At 36.6% G+C, this 16,476-nt stretch overlaps 1 protein-coding gene across 3 annotated transcripts; it reads right to left on the bottom strand.

Moving 5' to 3' along the window:
* Window positions 1–8,676: 8,676 nt before the first annotated feature.
* LOC116208195 (protein TRANSPORT INHIBITOR RESPONSE 1-like) lies at window positions 8,677–14,058 on the bottom strand. Of its 3 annotated transcripts, none has more exons than XM_031541501.1 (5): window positions 13,764–14,058; window positions 13,015–13,533; window positions 11,258–11,750; window positions 9,825–10,594; window positions 8,677–9,466 (listed from the first exon to the last, which is right to left on the bottom strand). In XM_031541501.1, the coding sequence occupies exons 1-4, from the start codon at window positions 13,766–13,768 to the stop codon at window positions 9,839–9,841; spliced, it is 1,773 nt and encodes a 590-aa protein (XP_031397361.1). In that variant the 5' UTR covers window positions 13,769–14,058; the 3' UTR covers window positions 8,677–9,466; window positions 9,825–9,838. The 3 variants fall into 3 exon arrangements, with proteins under 3 accessions (XP_031397361.1, XP_031397364.1, XP_031397363.1); XM_031541504.1 differs by having other exon boundaries at window positions 13,890–14,058; XM_031541503.1 differs by having other exon boundaries at window positions 13,015–13,540; window positions 13,890–14,057.
* Window positions 14,059–16,476: the final 2,418 nt, after the last annotated feature.

The following is a 16,476-nucleotide window of genomic DNA, read 5'->3' as shown; positions in this document are numbered from 1 at the left end:
TATTGGGGGTGACGACCGGCATCCTTGAACCCACCTCTGAGGTCGCCATCATCCCCAAAAGGCGCCAACAACTATGGAGGTGGGATTGTGGTCGCCGATTGACGCCCCCGGCCCTTGAAACGACCGAGATTTCAAAGTGCAAATCTCAGTCTATTCGGGGGCTAGGAGCGTCGATCGGTGGCTGCGACCCCACCTTTGCGATCGCCGGCCTTCCTAGAGGACGCTGGAGACCTCAGAGGTGAGGTCGGGGTGGCCAAACAACCCCCATAGTCCCTCCTTCTCTCTTCAGTTGTTGAAGCAGTCGGCAGTTGCACCCACCCCTTTTTTAAAAAGATAATTTTTATTTACATAAAGTATTAAAAATAAAAATAAATTCCATATCAGTTTCGTTAACGGAAAATATGACGGGAGAGCCAACGTGAAAAAACTGGAGAAGGTTGAGGATAAGAATGACAAAAAAAAATATGGCTAAAGTAACAAAAGCATTAAAGGTTAAGGACCAAAACTTTCTTTTTTTCCATTCGAAAATGAATTTAGTGATTGTTAAATCTTTAGATAGTATTCGCGTTGAAACAATGTTACTAAATTTTTTTGATTGATTGTTCGATTAATGAAATTAACTTGGTGCATGTATGAGCACTTCATGGGATGCTTTGAAATTGAAAAGCACCAATTTAAAAGTGATATTCGTGTTCACAAATCGGATGTAATGCAAGGTCGGATGCAAGATTTGGCTTAAGGGAGGGTGGGGTCCTTAGAAGGACGCACAGGAGTATTGTAAAGTTTCCATGTCATGGGAAGCAAATATAAGTAATTTCATTGAGAAAATAATACGTCAATTTTCATTGAGCGTCAAGATTTTAGGGAGTCAACTACCGCACTCCTCAGTTCCTCAGTCCATCTCTATGTATGGTAAATCACAATTTAAAAAAAAAAAGTACAATAGTGATATTAGGTCAAGTAGTCTCTCACTTGAAAAGAACATGTAACACATGAATATATTATGAAAACAGCAGTACTTGGCTACACACTACATGGGCATTATTAACTACTGTTGATGAGAAAATTTTGGATGATCCTATCTTATAATAATGTGATGAGAAAGAACCAATAAGATTGCTTCAATTAAGAAGATTTACCACAATTAATCGAGTGATTAGCACTTATTATTTAATTTATTGTAATTTAATTGATTCTTCCTCGTACTATGTGACGAGGTAAAATCAACTAATAATCTTTCACCGTTGATCCTGAGTTTTGAATGGGACAGTTACCAAAACCTACCTTAATTAGATTTCACAGTCCACTGATGAGTCTGTCCTAGGGTTTGGAGAAGAACCACTACGGCCAGTGAACCACATCATCATCATCATCATCACATCATCATGATCATCCCAAATCTTCTTTGCGTCTTCCAGTTGACCAGAAAAATAAGACTGGAAAAGACATCGACATTTCACCAATAGAGGAGGCATTCTAGGTTCTTCTGGTTTCAGTTTTTCTTGTCTTTTTTTTTTTCTTTTTAAACTTTCAACGTTAGGATGTTGAATTCTCATTAGTAAAATTCCGGCGTCCCTTTACTTCGTAGTCCTGCTGCACTTATATTTTCAGGCGCAAAGGTCCACACTACAAAAACTCTATACTTAATGCACGGAATTTACAGACAGGCGAGTTAACTTTGAGTCGTTCCACCAATAAATCCTATGGAAATATTTGCTATAGGCTTTTTCCTATGCATGTATTTCCTTCGGGAGATAACATTTTTAAGCAGATTTCTAACTATTTCAGCTGAACCTTTCGCGAAGGAAAACTACGAATTTTCACTAATACCGTGATACTTTAAGATATGAATTTGATCAATTCAATGATCATAACAAGTTGCATCCCCAGATATATTGAAGATCAATTTTCTTTTGCTGAATAATACGAGATTTTATTCATTAAATTAAGGAGCACCGTTACAAGGGTATCCATCAAATATATAAGGAACATCAAGATTGGTCATGAAGCCCAGATGGCAGAGGTCATGTGCCAATTGATTTTCTGACCGAGGGACCCAGGTGCAACGCCATTCCATGAAACATTTAAGAAGAGAGGAAATATCATATAAAACTTTGCTAACATCCCAAGGGATGGGACTAGAGTTCGAAATCCTATTAACTACCAGAAGGTAATCACTTTGCAACCAGATCTTCTCCCATCCATTCTGCATGGCCATTGATAGAGCTATGTTTGAAGATCATACTTCATGTGATTAGGAAATATTATATTTCATATCAAAAACTTATGATAGTCAAGAACATAGAAATTTAGTTTTGATTTTTTTTTTCAGTTTGAGTCAGGACGGTGCACTAGAGGGTAAAACTCTCCCAGCATGTTTATTCTTCATTCACAATACTCAAACCTGAGACATTACTTATGAAGAACAAGCGCCAAACCGCTTGAACCAATCCATGTTAGTATTTAGATTTGATTTTATATTCGAAATATCAATTAGGAATATTTGGTAGATTTTCTGTTTTCTTATTTTCCTCTCACCACTTAGCCTATAAATATTTAAGATAATCATTGTAATTCCTTAAATCTATCTACTATATAGTCATTATCTTTTACTCCATGAGTTCGGCTAGTTCGGACCATGGGCCATCACATATAACTTTATCTGTCCTCCCTTCCACACTATATAAGATTAGTATGGTATCGGAGCAATTTTAATCTAAGGGACTAAGGTCTTGAAATCATTGAAAAGCCGCTTTTCCAGTGAGATATAAAATGGGTTGTTAGTGCATTATCCTTGAGGGTTACAAATTAGCTTTTATTGTCGCTTTTCCGACGAGATATAAAGCCAGATGTTACCAGCATCTCGGCAAGACGTGAATTGGCATTTGTTGCTACTTTCCAGCCGGCAAATAAAATGGCTTGTTATTGCTTTGCCGGCAAGACGTAAAACGGGTTGTGATTATTTTCCCTGCAGAGTATAAAATGGCTTCTTAATCGTTTGCCTGCGGGATGCAGGATTTGTGCCCGCTTGGCTTGATGGCTATATAGTGCGGGAGATTGGATATTTGCATAGTCATCATCGGATTAGAATCACACTATAAGTATCAAGATCTCCAAGATGAGAATTTCACAGATTTTAAATGTCATCTAAAAAAGAGCAATGCTAATATATATATATATATATATATATACACACACATATATATACATATAAATTATAGTAAAAATTTAAAACTCGTCCGTATGATGTACAGGGCGAGTATGGCCCTTTTTCTTACTTGCATTTTTTCACCTTTTTTTTTCCTTACATCCCTTCAAAATATTTTGAGCAAACAAAATATATAAACATGTTTATTTTAGTTTTTTTTTCACATTACGATGATTATTTACATCTAGAGTTTGGACCCACGCTATGCATGATATTGCACATACTTTTCAAATTATATTATTAGGATAACAAAATTACTATTAGTGAATAATAATAATAATATATATATAAATATATAATTTAATAAACACGAAAAAATTAATAATAGTTAAAGGTAGGTTTTTTTTTTCAAATGTGATAGTGGGGTTATAGCCTCGGTGGTTATTTACTATTTAATTATCAAAATAACTTCAATCTAATGGTCCATATTTATTGAAGTTTTTGTAAAAATGGCATTTTGGAAAAGTGAAAGTGAGACCAAATGAAACTTTTGATTTTATATATTAGTGTAGATTAAATATTTAATTTAAGAAATTAAAAATAGAATATATACATCAAGTGGTAGAGCACGATGTGTGTGAGTGTCCATTATGTCCTTCATGGTCAAAAGATAAATATTGCTTTTTCATATGTAAAAAGTTATATATCATTCATGCTAAATAATGGCTATTAGACATTTAGTTTAATAGTTTAGCATATATATCTTTCATAGTCTATGAGAAAGAAAAAATGTACGAAATCCTCCACAATATTATAGAAATTTATTTGTCATTAATTTTTAATTTATTTATTTAAAATTTTATATTATAGAGATAATAAAAATAAAGGAAGGATCTCGCAACGAAGTGCGGGGGCTCTGTTCACTTGTAGAAATGATTTGAGGCCCAACATTAAGAGGTGGCAAGTGGGTGGGATTTCGCCACTTTCTTTTTTATTAAATTATAATATCTAATTATATTTTATAGAACTTTTCATTTTATATTTTGTGTGTTTTTATCTTTTTAATAATGAAAAATATCTAATTTTCTACTGACTATTTCTTACGACTCTCGTGAGCACATTGCAACTTCGCGGGACAATAATAATCCGGCCACGCACTTCTTTTTATTTTTTTAATAACGAAGGTTGTTCAAACGTCAATCAACTATTTATATTTTTTTCTTTAATAACGGAAGTTATCTAAATTTTAACCGACTATTTTCCACGACCCTCATGAACACAATACAAGATCATGGAACAATTATAATTCAACTACATGCTTCATTTTCTTTGATAATGAAGAGTGTCTATGTTTCGGAAGACTATTCCTTATGACTCTCATGAACACCCTACAAGTTCACATGACATATTAGAAATCAACCCCATATAAGTACAAGGTGCCCAATAAGGAGTATTAATCTTGCATAATTTATGGTGCATCTAGACATCTTTTTAGTAATTAGTTTTGCTATTTTTCCCATATTATTAATTGATTCTTGAAGTATTTTCTCTCCTTTTCATGGGTATAGAGGAGAATACATGTGTGTCATGCGTGGTAATATAAAAAATTGTTAAAGATGAATATATCATAATAGTAATTTGTAACAAAAAAAAGATCAATTTAACATCATAAATAAAACTGTAATCATATATACTACATCATTAGAATAAGTAAATTTAAGTGATGCTTATAGAAAGAAAAATGGCTCAATAGGGGTAATTTCAAGTATTTTTTTTTCTTACCGAAATATGTGTGCTAAGCTAATGTGGATATTACGAAAGAGGGACTTTCTTATTTATATGGAAAGTAATTAATTAAATTTATTTTATATGTAGTTTCTTGAGAGTTAATAAGTTTTTGAAATATAATGGAGTATTTTTGGTAAATTTTATATATAGTAATAGATGTTAGAAAGGAATTTTAAGTACCATACACTTTTCGATGTGCAGGGTTATATAATAAGTCTTGATATATCATAATGGTTTTTGTTCATATTAAAAATATAAGATAAATTCTTTTCATATATTTCAAGAGCCTAACAAATATTGCTTGAGAAAATGACCTAATAAGATAGAACAACACTTTACAACTATTAAAAATAAAACTTAGACAAAGTATAAAGAGATATTAGCTTCTACATCGTATAACATATATTAATCAATATACCATATAAGAAGTTCAAGATTTTCGTTTAACAGTGAAACTAATAAGCCAATAAGGTCAGCATGGAAGATACTCATTAATCATGTAGGAGGATACTTCCTATCGGGCCACCTGCACGGCCTGTATTGCCGGACTGATATGTTCCGTGAGTTTGTAGGGTGTTCACGTAGACTGTTGAGATTATAGGTGAAGCTCGAAATCCATCGTTATTAAAAAAAAAGAAACAATGAAAACTATTATTATATGTTTAGATTAAGTGTTATACTGACTGTTATATAAATTATTATCATACAATTATTAGTCGAATAAACTTTGACCTCGCGGACAACACGCGGACACTTGCCCCTAGTCATAAATTAATGTGATTAGAAAATATTAAATAACTCGAATGCACGTTCGTATTTCTTGAGTCAATCTATATACCCATTATTATATTATCTACCCCGTGAGTTGGGCCTGTAGGCCACCACATATATAGATTTACTAGAGGTAAAATCAAGACGGAAGTTCTAAAACTATACGAAAAGTTAAAATTAAGTCATAGATGTATCAGTTTAGTTCAAGTAGTCTTAAATGTTTTATATGTTAGATATTTTTAGTTTGAAATTAACGCCGTTAAATCAATTTATCTGTAGCCTCCTAATTGGTCAATTAAAATTTTTATTTATTTGAATTTTAAAATGTATGAAAAAAAGGAACAGAAAAAAAAATGGCCGGGAGAGCCTCCACTGGCGTGACTCCCCTCCCCCCACTTTTTATATTTTATATATTTTTTTTCTTTTTTCATATTTTTTAAAAATTAAAAAAAATAAAAATTTAATCGACCAACCAAGAGGCGTCACGTGAACTGATTTAATGTCGTTAACATTCAATTACAATTTCGAATTGAATATATTTAAGGAACTGAACGTTTAGGACTACTTGGATTAAACTGATACATTTATGAGTTAAATTTTTAACTTTTCACATAATTTTTGGATTTACGCTTATAGGAATATATTTATTATGAGGTTAAATCATGGGAGTAGATTATTCTTATTGGGCCAGTTGATGATCACAGCGGGCTGGTCCTAATGGACTTGCTCTAATACCATAACAAATCTATATATTATTCTTAAAGCCATATTATTATTCTAATAATTATTTAATTATTTTATTGAAATCTGTCCCCCTGAATATCATCGGACCAACCATCTCTTTTATACGCAATAAATACCTACACAACGTGCGGGCAACCGGACTAATTTTATACAATGTGAAAATTAGGAGAGACAAAACTATACATGGTGGTCCATAATCCAAACTCATGGGAATAGAAGAAAATGACTAAGATTGACTCGATAAATTACAATCTCCATCTTAACTGTTTGGAAATTCTAGGGTGGTGGTGACAAAAATAAGGAAATAGATAACTTACCAGATATTCCTAAATGATACAGTTCGAATATGAAATCAAATTTAGGACACCATAATGGTTTGTTATCAAATATAATACTTCCTAATCACTTCAAATATGATGTCTGCCACCCCCTAGCTATGAGCGCCAATATGAGTGTTACAGGCTGCATCATATGTAGAATATATGGAGAAGAAGATTTATGTCCTAAGTAATTTCAAAAGAAATACAGATGTATTCCGAAAAATAACTTTTTGATAATGCAAAAATGATTGTGCCCACTGAATTAGTTGTGTTTTCTTATAATTTATTTTTTGGGAGAAATATTTTTTTTTTGTAAGTTAATTTAGTTCAACCAACATTAAAGCCTTTCTATAAACAACATAAATGTGTTGGAATGTCATAAGAAATTTCACGAGTTATTTATAGATAGTCTGAGGAACAATGTGAAAATTTATCATCATATACGCTTCCTAATTTAGCGAATTGCGATGAGAAATGACAATACACAAGAAGCATAATCAGAATCTCCATAGTCCCTGTAATCCTTGATGCTAAAAGAGCATTGCCAATGAAATGATAAGATGAAAAACATTTTTCTATTAGGAAGAATGAAAACTTCAAAGCTAAACCTTCCCACTTGACACGAAAGCATGATGCCAAAGCTTCTGAGTTCTGACTTCAGCCCACAAAAAGGAGTGGAGTAATTGTACACGAGTCCCACCAAAACCTCCATTTACTTCAATGGGACCAATAATAGTCGGAAAACGGGGGGAAAAAATGTGTAATGTAAAACAAGTGTTGTGGTCTTGTTACCAAGTGATTCCAGATTCGACGGAGGGATTTTTGATGGTATAATATGCCGACTTAATATTAAGAGATCATGAGTTCAATCATCCATAGTGAGATTTATATGCTCCTTCATTCACTTTATTTCCTATTATTTCTTAAACCATAAGTCTCCTTTACTATCAAAAAAAAAAAGGTTCCATATACGATTCTTATAGTTGGGCTATTTGTACTCATACAGTATTGTAATTTCTATTTTCTTATACTACATAGATAAGCCTTGATTATAACCGAAAAATAGTATAAAAACAAAATCTGGAGAAGCAGAGCAATAAAACAATCCTTGAAAATATGGGAAAATTGGATGGATGATAAAAAAAAAAAAGAGAAGGTTTTATTCTTTTTTGCTTTTCTGACATATATTCTTAAAAGCCTGTTTGCTTGTGGGAATGGGAATTCCCATTCCTAGTATACTCTGATTCTCGAGATTGGTTTCTTTATGGGGCCGGAATGGTAATTCAGGCTGTCCCCCAATTACTCTATGACCCACCCAGAATTACCCCTCTAGTCTTCCACCTTAGTTTTCCAATTCTGTTTTAACGGAATAGGAGCAAAATATGAAACACCAAAACACTACATCCCCCCCCCCCCCCAAAAAAAAAAAAACACACTTCATCCGGCGCATCTTCGGAATCGCCACTGCCACGACTTCCGCCATTGGCTTTCTAAACGATCTCAAAACTATGAGGCCACCCAGCCGGTCGCATGTGTAAAATTGCCTCAACATCTACTTTTCGAGCTCCAGGACACCATAGTGGACTTCATGAACCGAGTTCTATATGTACGAGAATATAGTGGTCACGGTACAAGTTGTCAACAACCTAAGCATGGGACAGAAGTCGGCCTATAGCTGCACAAGGGAACACAATTAATTAAGGGTCAAAAGGAACCCTGAAAATGAATTTGGCAACATTTTCAGAGCCAAGCCAAGCCAACCCCACCCACCCTTTCCCAGTGAAAAAATGGTAATCCCCATGAAAGTTTGGTGAAGGAAGCAGCTCTTCAATGGATCTTGAGAATCCAATGTTTTACCACATAGATATCATTCACTGCCCACTTGTCAGAGAAGTGATAAAGATGAGTAATAAATCAAAAAATTGATAGGGATAAGTTAAGAACCCCAAAAATTTACATTTCTTGAAATTGGTCATGTCCTGTAACAAACGGACATGCCACATGACTTTGGTTAATGTAAAGGAGAAAAGTAAGAAATTACATTTTTCCCAGATAAGTTTGGAATGAAGTCATTAGATCACGCGAAACCCAAGTGAGTTCGAAAGAAACTGAAATTTTTGCATCAAGAAAAATCCCTTTCTGCACATTGTTGGTTTGTTACACTTGGCATGTGCAGTCCAGGTCCCACTGAGTCATGTTCGACCCTTCCTGCCCGATAGTTGAAAGAGCTCAGTAACTATTCGAAAGTCGGGCAGGATAATTCAGGTGATAGGTATTGCTGCTGACAATTGATGATTCTTCCTTTTTCAAATGTCTCGGGCGGATATTTGGTAATTCGGCCTGGTCCATCACAAGATACTGGTTTGATGAGAGTTGTTCAGTTCCATGAGACGGAAAAATCCTTTTTCCTGTCAAAAACAATCTCGACTGAGCTTCTTCAGGCATTTGGTTCTTTCAGGTCCTGCTCTTTAAGGCTTTTAACGATCAATGCCCCAGCAGGATGATGCTCGGAAGGATACAGCTTTGGCATTTGTAGCATTTTTCTCGATGGTTTCTCACTCTCAAGGTAACAAAGGATGGAAGCAGTTCAACACTCAAGTCCAAGTTTGGGACCTTCCAACTCTTTCCATCTCCACGCTGGTCGAATTGGGGCAAATGAATGTAACAGAAGCCCACCGTACATGGAAGAATGAATCTGCAAAGTTCAGCAAGCGTTCACAACATACAGAAATATTTGGACAGAGAGAATGCATATTGACATGGATGTGAAGATGAAAAAGATGATCACTTTCAATCCGTCCAAACCTAAACTTGTCAGCTATATGTAGCAACATCACAATGGATATACTATATGCTAAGGTTTGCTCTTCATCCAACCAGTAAAATCGATCTCAGATTCTATTCTACTCATAGATGTCTGGCTTCGATATCTATTCAAAGTGCAAACCTGAAAGCAATGTGACATCTCTGAAAACCATACACATTCTGAATGATTACTGCCAACTGCTATGGTTATATATTGCTATTTAACGAGAAAGAAATTGAGCAGTTACCGTCGGTTATCAATTCAAAGAGTCAAAACAAATGGTGGTGCATCCCTCCTTGGCCCAGCAACAGACCGATAAACATATACTTTATAAGACTGCCCATCATTGCTCTCCTCATCCTTCATTACCTCCACGTTCAACCTTGGCATTTTTCTCGCTAGTAATCTACACCCATTCATTGTGATCTTGCAGGCAGACATCCAAAGGGACCTCATCGACTCGTACTTCTCCAAACCCGAAAGAAGCGCCTTATTCCCGAATGGACAATCCCTTATCTCAAGCTTCCTAAGCTTGGGACAACCCTCTAACACGCACTGCATCCCCAAATCACTACTGCCTGCAAAAGCCACCGAAAGAGTCTCCAAGTTCTTCGCAAACGTACCAATATACTCAAAGGTTAGGTCCGTCAGTAGGCCAGAGACAGCAAGCCTCTGAAGCTTAGGGCAATTCTTGACTACCGCCCCAAAGGCCTCATCCATGGGTTCACGAGTTAGGTAGTCAGGCTGGCCCGGGTTCATAATGCAGAGGCGGAAGTGAGTGAAGTCGGGGCAGTTCCGAACAATTGTCGCTACTGCAGCATTTGTCATCTGCCGGCAGAAGTAGAGGACATAGCGGAGCTTCCTGCATCCATAAGAGACAGCTAGAAACCCCAATTCAGTCACCCCATGGACGATTTCCTCGTCAAAAGGGTCAGAAGGGAACACCCTGAGCTCCTCCAGTAGAGGGCAGTTTTGACCGACTGCCTCAAGACCTTTGTCTTCCACTGTATCAAGGACCTGCGTTTACAATTAATGGAGTTGTTACAATCTAGGCAGTAATTTCGTTCAGATCACTTTGACAAGTACATGAATTAGAGCAGCTCCAGGAAACAATACTGGGTCATTTATGGCATCATCGAAACTTTACCAAAGATTTTCACCTAAAAGTCATTTTCCTCTCGTGATGGATATTACAAGAATCTCCCAGATAATCACGACAGACTTTACAAGTACATTGCCTCTCATAAAATGCGACATCTTCTTTCCCCCCAATGTCCTAATCCTAGAAAGGACGGGGTGGGGTTTGTTGGGGGTGGGGAGAGATTTGAAAAACTTGCGTTTTAGAGTTTGCTCAAAATCAGGTCAAACATGAAAGCCGGTAAGAGGCAAATAGAGACAGAAGCTTTACATAGAAATTAGGAGCTAAAGGAGATCAAATCTAATTCAAGGATCAAAAAGTAGAATTAACTGTGGCTGCATGCTTTATCACTAAAAGAACGAACACTCAATGTGCATCTACATTGATAAGCAATCTTAAGTTAGAGTAAACGCAATCACAACTTTGAATAAACTGAAGCAGTTTACTTGTGTTTAATAGTTTTATGTAAAGATTTGTAAAAGGTACATTTTTCTTTCTTGAAAAACAGAAAAAATAAGAGGGGTTTCAATGAGAATTTATACCCAAAGACGCCGAAGATGTGCACAGTAAGCGAGAAGCCTAGCAAGTTCCTCACTTTGTAGAGCAGCATAACTCAGATTCAAGAAAGTCAGATTCGCACAGGCAGGATAAAGAGCAGGTAGATATAATGCCGTAGCCTCTGATAAACCTGACAGGGTCTGTAAATTCCTGCACCCTTTGAATGATGTCTCTAGATCTGCATATTGCCGAGGTGTAAGCTCCTGAATGAACGAACCAGTACCAAGCTCTGTCAACCAAGGAGCACGAACAAGGAGCCTCTGCAGCTGATCCAATGTGATGGTCTTATTGACCTTTAGGATCCTCAGCAAGTTGCAACGAGTCACGAGCCTCTCGAGAGAGTCAAAGTTGACCTCGCTGTTGAGGCTCGCAAAGTTCAGGACTTCTAGGGAGGTGAAGTTATCAGGGAAGCAATTCAACCAGTTGCCGCTAATGTCGTCTATGCCATTCTCTTGAATATCGAGTTCTGTCAAGTTCCTGACCCGAAAGAAAGAGGAAAATTTGAGAAGCAGTATAAGTAAGCATTGAAACCATCATAAGAATCCGACTTTCACGTTCCAGTGGCACTTCAGAAGTCTGGCATCACTTAATTAAATACCTGACTACCCACTATAAAACACAGCATGATTTATTTACTCTAACTAATATATCTTTTCATGTTCACAACTTAATAAATGTACTCTTTTCCTTGGCATAATATTATGCAGATTAGATTAATTACAATCTCGGGAACTCTGTGAAATTAAACCAATCATATGAGGATATACACATGCATAGTTCTGTCGTTTACGCATTTGTGAGCCCAAGATCACCAAACATCACACAAGCCAATAGTTCACAAAAACTATTCTCACTGATTCTCATTAAAAGCATTCCCACCTATCGAATCACTGCTAATGATTATGAAGACCAGACGAACATGAATTTATTTCGCCATAAAAATCTTTCTTATCTTGCTAAAATTCATTGGAGAGTGAGGAAGTGATGGTCCCTACTGAAATAGGAAGAAAACATAATAAATAGCTTGAATTTCCAGCCCATTGCTCAAGTCAGAAGATAAATCCGAGTCAGATTAGACATCAAGAGTCAAAATAAACTGCTACATCTTTGGTTCATTGACTTAAGCCACAGAATCCAATAACATGGCACGATAGAGAATCTTAATGCATATCTTATAATTAGTGTACTTCATCCAATTTCAGTCATTTCTGGTGTGGGAACAAGCATATGCTGTCTTGTGCTGTGCTGTGCTATGCTATGCTTGCCCCATAAACCCCACCAAAAAAAAAAAAAGGAACGAACGAAAGAAAAATCAGGATAATTCCATATGCGTGGGATGACCTCAATTAATATGTCCACCCATTAAATGCTCGATTAACAGGTCAGACGTCACATCAAGAAAAGGAACAGAAGAAAGCAGAGCAAAAAGAAAGAAATGGAGAAAAAAGAAACGCAGAACAGAACCCCACTTTGAGGTTTTTTTTTTTCCCCCTCTCAGTTTACTTTTTTGAACGCTAAAAACAGAATCCCCTCGAGATTTAATCCCCCAGCTGCCATCAATCCTATGACGATTTTCTGTGATTCACCATGGACTTTTTACTTCATCAATCAAACTATGAAAACCCCTTTTGCCCACAAGTTGAATTATGCATTTCCCAGATCTTCAAGCAAAGCAAAGCAAGCATAGACTAACATGGAACTTTCAAGAAAATCAACAGGATCTGCAGTTATTTTCCTTTACCTGCAATGAGTAGCGATGGCAGAGAGGCCGTCGGTGCTAAACCCGTCGCAGCTCAGCAGGGAAAGGGACTTAAAGTTAGGGAATTTCAGGGCCAAGAACTCCAGGCTCTGGTCAGTCACAGTCATCCTCTTGAGCCTGAGCTCCTCGAGGGAAGGGTAATGCTCGGCGAAGACGAGAAGCCACGAGTGGATATCGGCGCCCCAGTTCTGCGGGACGAGGTTGAAGTCCGAGAACCTGGGCTTCCCTTTAAGGGTCACGCTCCGGATGTTCGGGAACCGACGGACCAGGATCTCCGCGGAGACCGAGTAGCAGTTCCCGATGAAGACCCGGGCCCGGGACCACCTCTCGGCGTGGTACCAGGCCTTGGAGACTAGAGAGGCCGAGCTCCGGTCCTTGTGGGTGTCCAGCAACGAAAGGATTCGCTCCAGGACCTCATCCGGGAATGCCGACGGGCGACTCAGCACGGCCGATTCCGGCGATTCCCTGGCTCTCTTCGGATCCATTAGCTCAGGGAGCGCTCTTCAGACTCAGAAATTGACAAAAGCAGCAATCAATAAACCGAAAACAGAGCAGAAGCAATCAATTGCAGCAACAAAGAACACATTATGCTTCGGACCCATCAGCTCAAACCTCAAAGCATCGAAAAATCGGTTTTTTCAGCTGAAAAACGAAGAACAAGGACTGAATCGAAGCACCCAACAGAGGAAATGAAATGCTAGTAATATGATTAATCATGGTCAAAGAAAGACCTCATTGGACCAAAGCAGAAAATGGTTTGAAGGAGAGAGATTGGGAAATGCACGCCATTAACGGGGAAAGAATCTGAGTGATGTGAAGCTCAATGCAGAGAGAAGATGAAGCAGAGCAGGGCGTACTTGGGGCTGCTTGGGTCTCTGTGGATGAGTTTCAGAGGACGAGAGTTTCCATGAAAGATTCTCGGAAGACAAGCCAAGGAACAGCTCTCTCTCTCTCTCTCTCTCTCTCTCTCTCTCTCTCTCTCTCCCTTCCCGAGTAGAGGGGATAAGCTTTGGAGTCCTTGAAGAGCCAAAGGTGTAAGCAGCCGAAGCCATTGCGTAATATAGCAAAAGCTATTGAAATATTATTATTATTTCCCAAGAAACTATAAAAAAGAAAATGGGAAGGTGAGTGTGAGTGTGAGTGTGTTGTATTACTTTCATTTATTTTTATGAGATAATAATTGTAAAAGAAGTCCCAATATTTTCTGCAAATAAAAATTATTCATATATAGTAATTGCTGTAAAAAAAATCTTAGGATTTGAATTTTTCTTAAATGGAACACCTATCGAGGTTAATTGCAAAAAAAAATACGACATTTACACTTTTTTTTATATCATAACATGATTTTTCGGAAATAGCCCAAAAAACACGACATTTCATTTTATTCTCAAATCTAACACGATGCTAATTTTTTTATCAATTTTAACGATAGTGTCACGTGTTATAACATTATTAAATGAGTGAGTCTCACGTATTTTTACTTACTAAAACATTCTAAATATTAAATAAATAAAGAAAGTGGGAGGGGGTCGACTGAGGCTCAAGAGAGGGAGAGGGTCAACAGTGGTGGCTTTTATTGCGGTCACCACCGCCACAATTAGGGTCGGCAGTGATCCCCGTCATCATTGCCAATCCCGATTGGGGGGTGGCCGCAATTCGAGTCTCCTTCAATTCTTACAGTGACGGCCTGGATTGCGGCCACCCCCCAACCAAATCAAGGTCTGCGACGATGACGAGAGTCACCGCATGCCCCGATTGTGGCGGTGGTGGCCATAATCGAGGCCACCACCGATGACCCTCTCATTCTCTTGGGCCTCAATCGGCCCCCTTCCCCTTTTTTTGAAATTTATTATTAAATAAAAATATATGAGATCCACTTATCCAATAACGTTGTGACGCGTGACACTACTGTTAAAATTGACAAAAATTTAACATTATGCTAGATTCAAGACTAAAACGAAAAGTCGTGTATTTTAAATTATTTTGAAAATGTCGTGCTAGAATAAGAAAAAAAAAGTGAAAATATCTTCTTTTTTTTAGTAATTAACCTCATATATCGTTAGTTTTCCTTCAATTCCGGTCTGTCAAATTCGGTATTTGAATTGCGGAGGTCAGCACCCCCTTGCAACCTCAATCTTTGTGAAGGTCATTATCGATGTCTACTGCCTTCAAAATTCTCTTCTATAGATCCAAGTGGCTAGTCATTTGTCATTTTATCCATCTCTTTTTCACATTTTACCATGTACAATCCGAATATCTTATAAGTACTCATATTTCGTTTTTTTTTCAAATTTACAGTGTCCTTTATTGCTGAAATATCAAAATAAAGGAAAGAATTTGATAGAAGGCTGACACAATCAGATGAGCAAAAATATAAAACCATTAGCCTTTTTCTACAACAAATTAAAGTGACAGAATAAATTTTCAATTGAGGTCAAACCATTGAGATTTTTTATACAATTATCGATATTTATATGGCAGTGGATTTTGAATTTTATTTGACTAATTTTCATGACTTTGGCACATAAAATAGGTAAGTTCGATCATACAAACCATTCACGTGACAAGATATGGATTCTCATACATGATACATGATTTTATGGTGATTCGATTTTGGACTTATATTGAGTGCCGCATCATTTACCAATTGGCTCAACAATATCATATTATAGCGTAACTTATGATTGATTTATTCGCTTGTTATTTTTAATTTCTAGTCAATTATTATTTTCTGTACTATTATAAAACGAGGACAAAAGCAATATTGGTGTAACATTTCTTCTTCTGAAAATGGCTATGGCAAAAAAAAATAAAAAAAATAAAAAGTCATTGAATTAGAAGAAAGTTAAAAGGTAAAGAACAATTTCAAATATTTTCTTTTAAAGGAAAAAAGTAGTTTTAGTCCTCAAACTTTCCTAATTTCATTCATCCTAAAATTTTAACTAATTTATTTATTTATTTATGAGTAAACTAACAATTTGGTCCTTGAGTTATCGTGTTTACATCACGTGAGTCTCTGAATTATTTTTTCTATCACTTGAATCCTTAAGTTATCGATTTTATATTAAGTAGGTCCCTAGTTACATCAATTAGATCCTTGTGTTCATCAGTTAGGTCCATGTGTTCATCAGTTAGATCCCTGAGTTATCGAGTTACATCAATATGGTATTTTGTTACATTAATATATGGTACTTTGTAACATCATCTTAGTCCCAACTAACATCGTTTGGGTCCCTGCGATTTTTCGTCTTACATCGTTAAGGACTTAAGTGATGTAACAAATCAAAATGACTGTTCCCCCTTTTTTAAAAATTTCTAGGATATCTATTTTCTTTTCTCTCTCTTACTTTTATACTATATCTTCTTGTCATTTCCCTCTCATTTCAGCTTTTCCGTCTCAACTCTCCATCTTCTCTCCTCTGTTCAACCCCTTTGTAAAGCTCT

Source organism: Punica granatum, chromosome 5 (genome assembly GCF_007655135.1).
Source record: "Punica granatum isolate Tunisia-2019 chromosome 5, ASM765513v2, whole genome shotgun sequence".
Taxonomy (NCBI): Eukaryota; Viridiplantae; Streptophyta; class Magnoliopsida; order Myrtales; family Lythraceae; genus Punica; species Punica granatum.
Note: the sequence above shows the minus strand (reverse complement) of the source record. Positions and strands in the feature narration are given on the sequence as shown.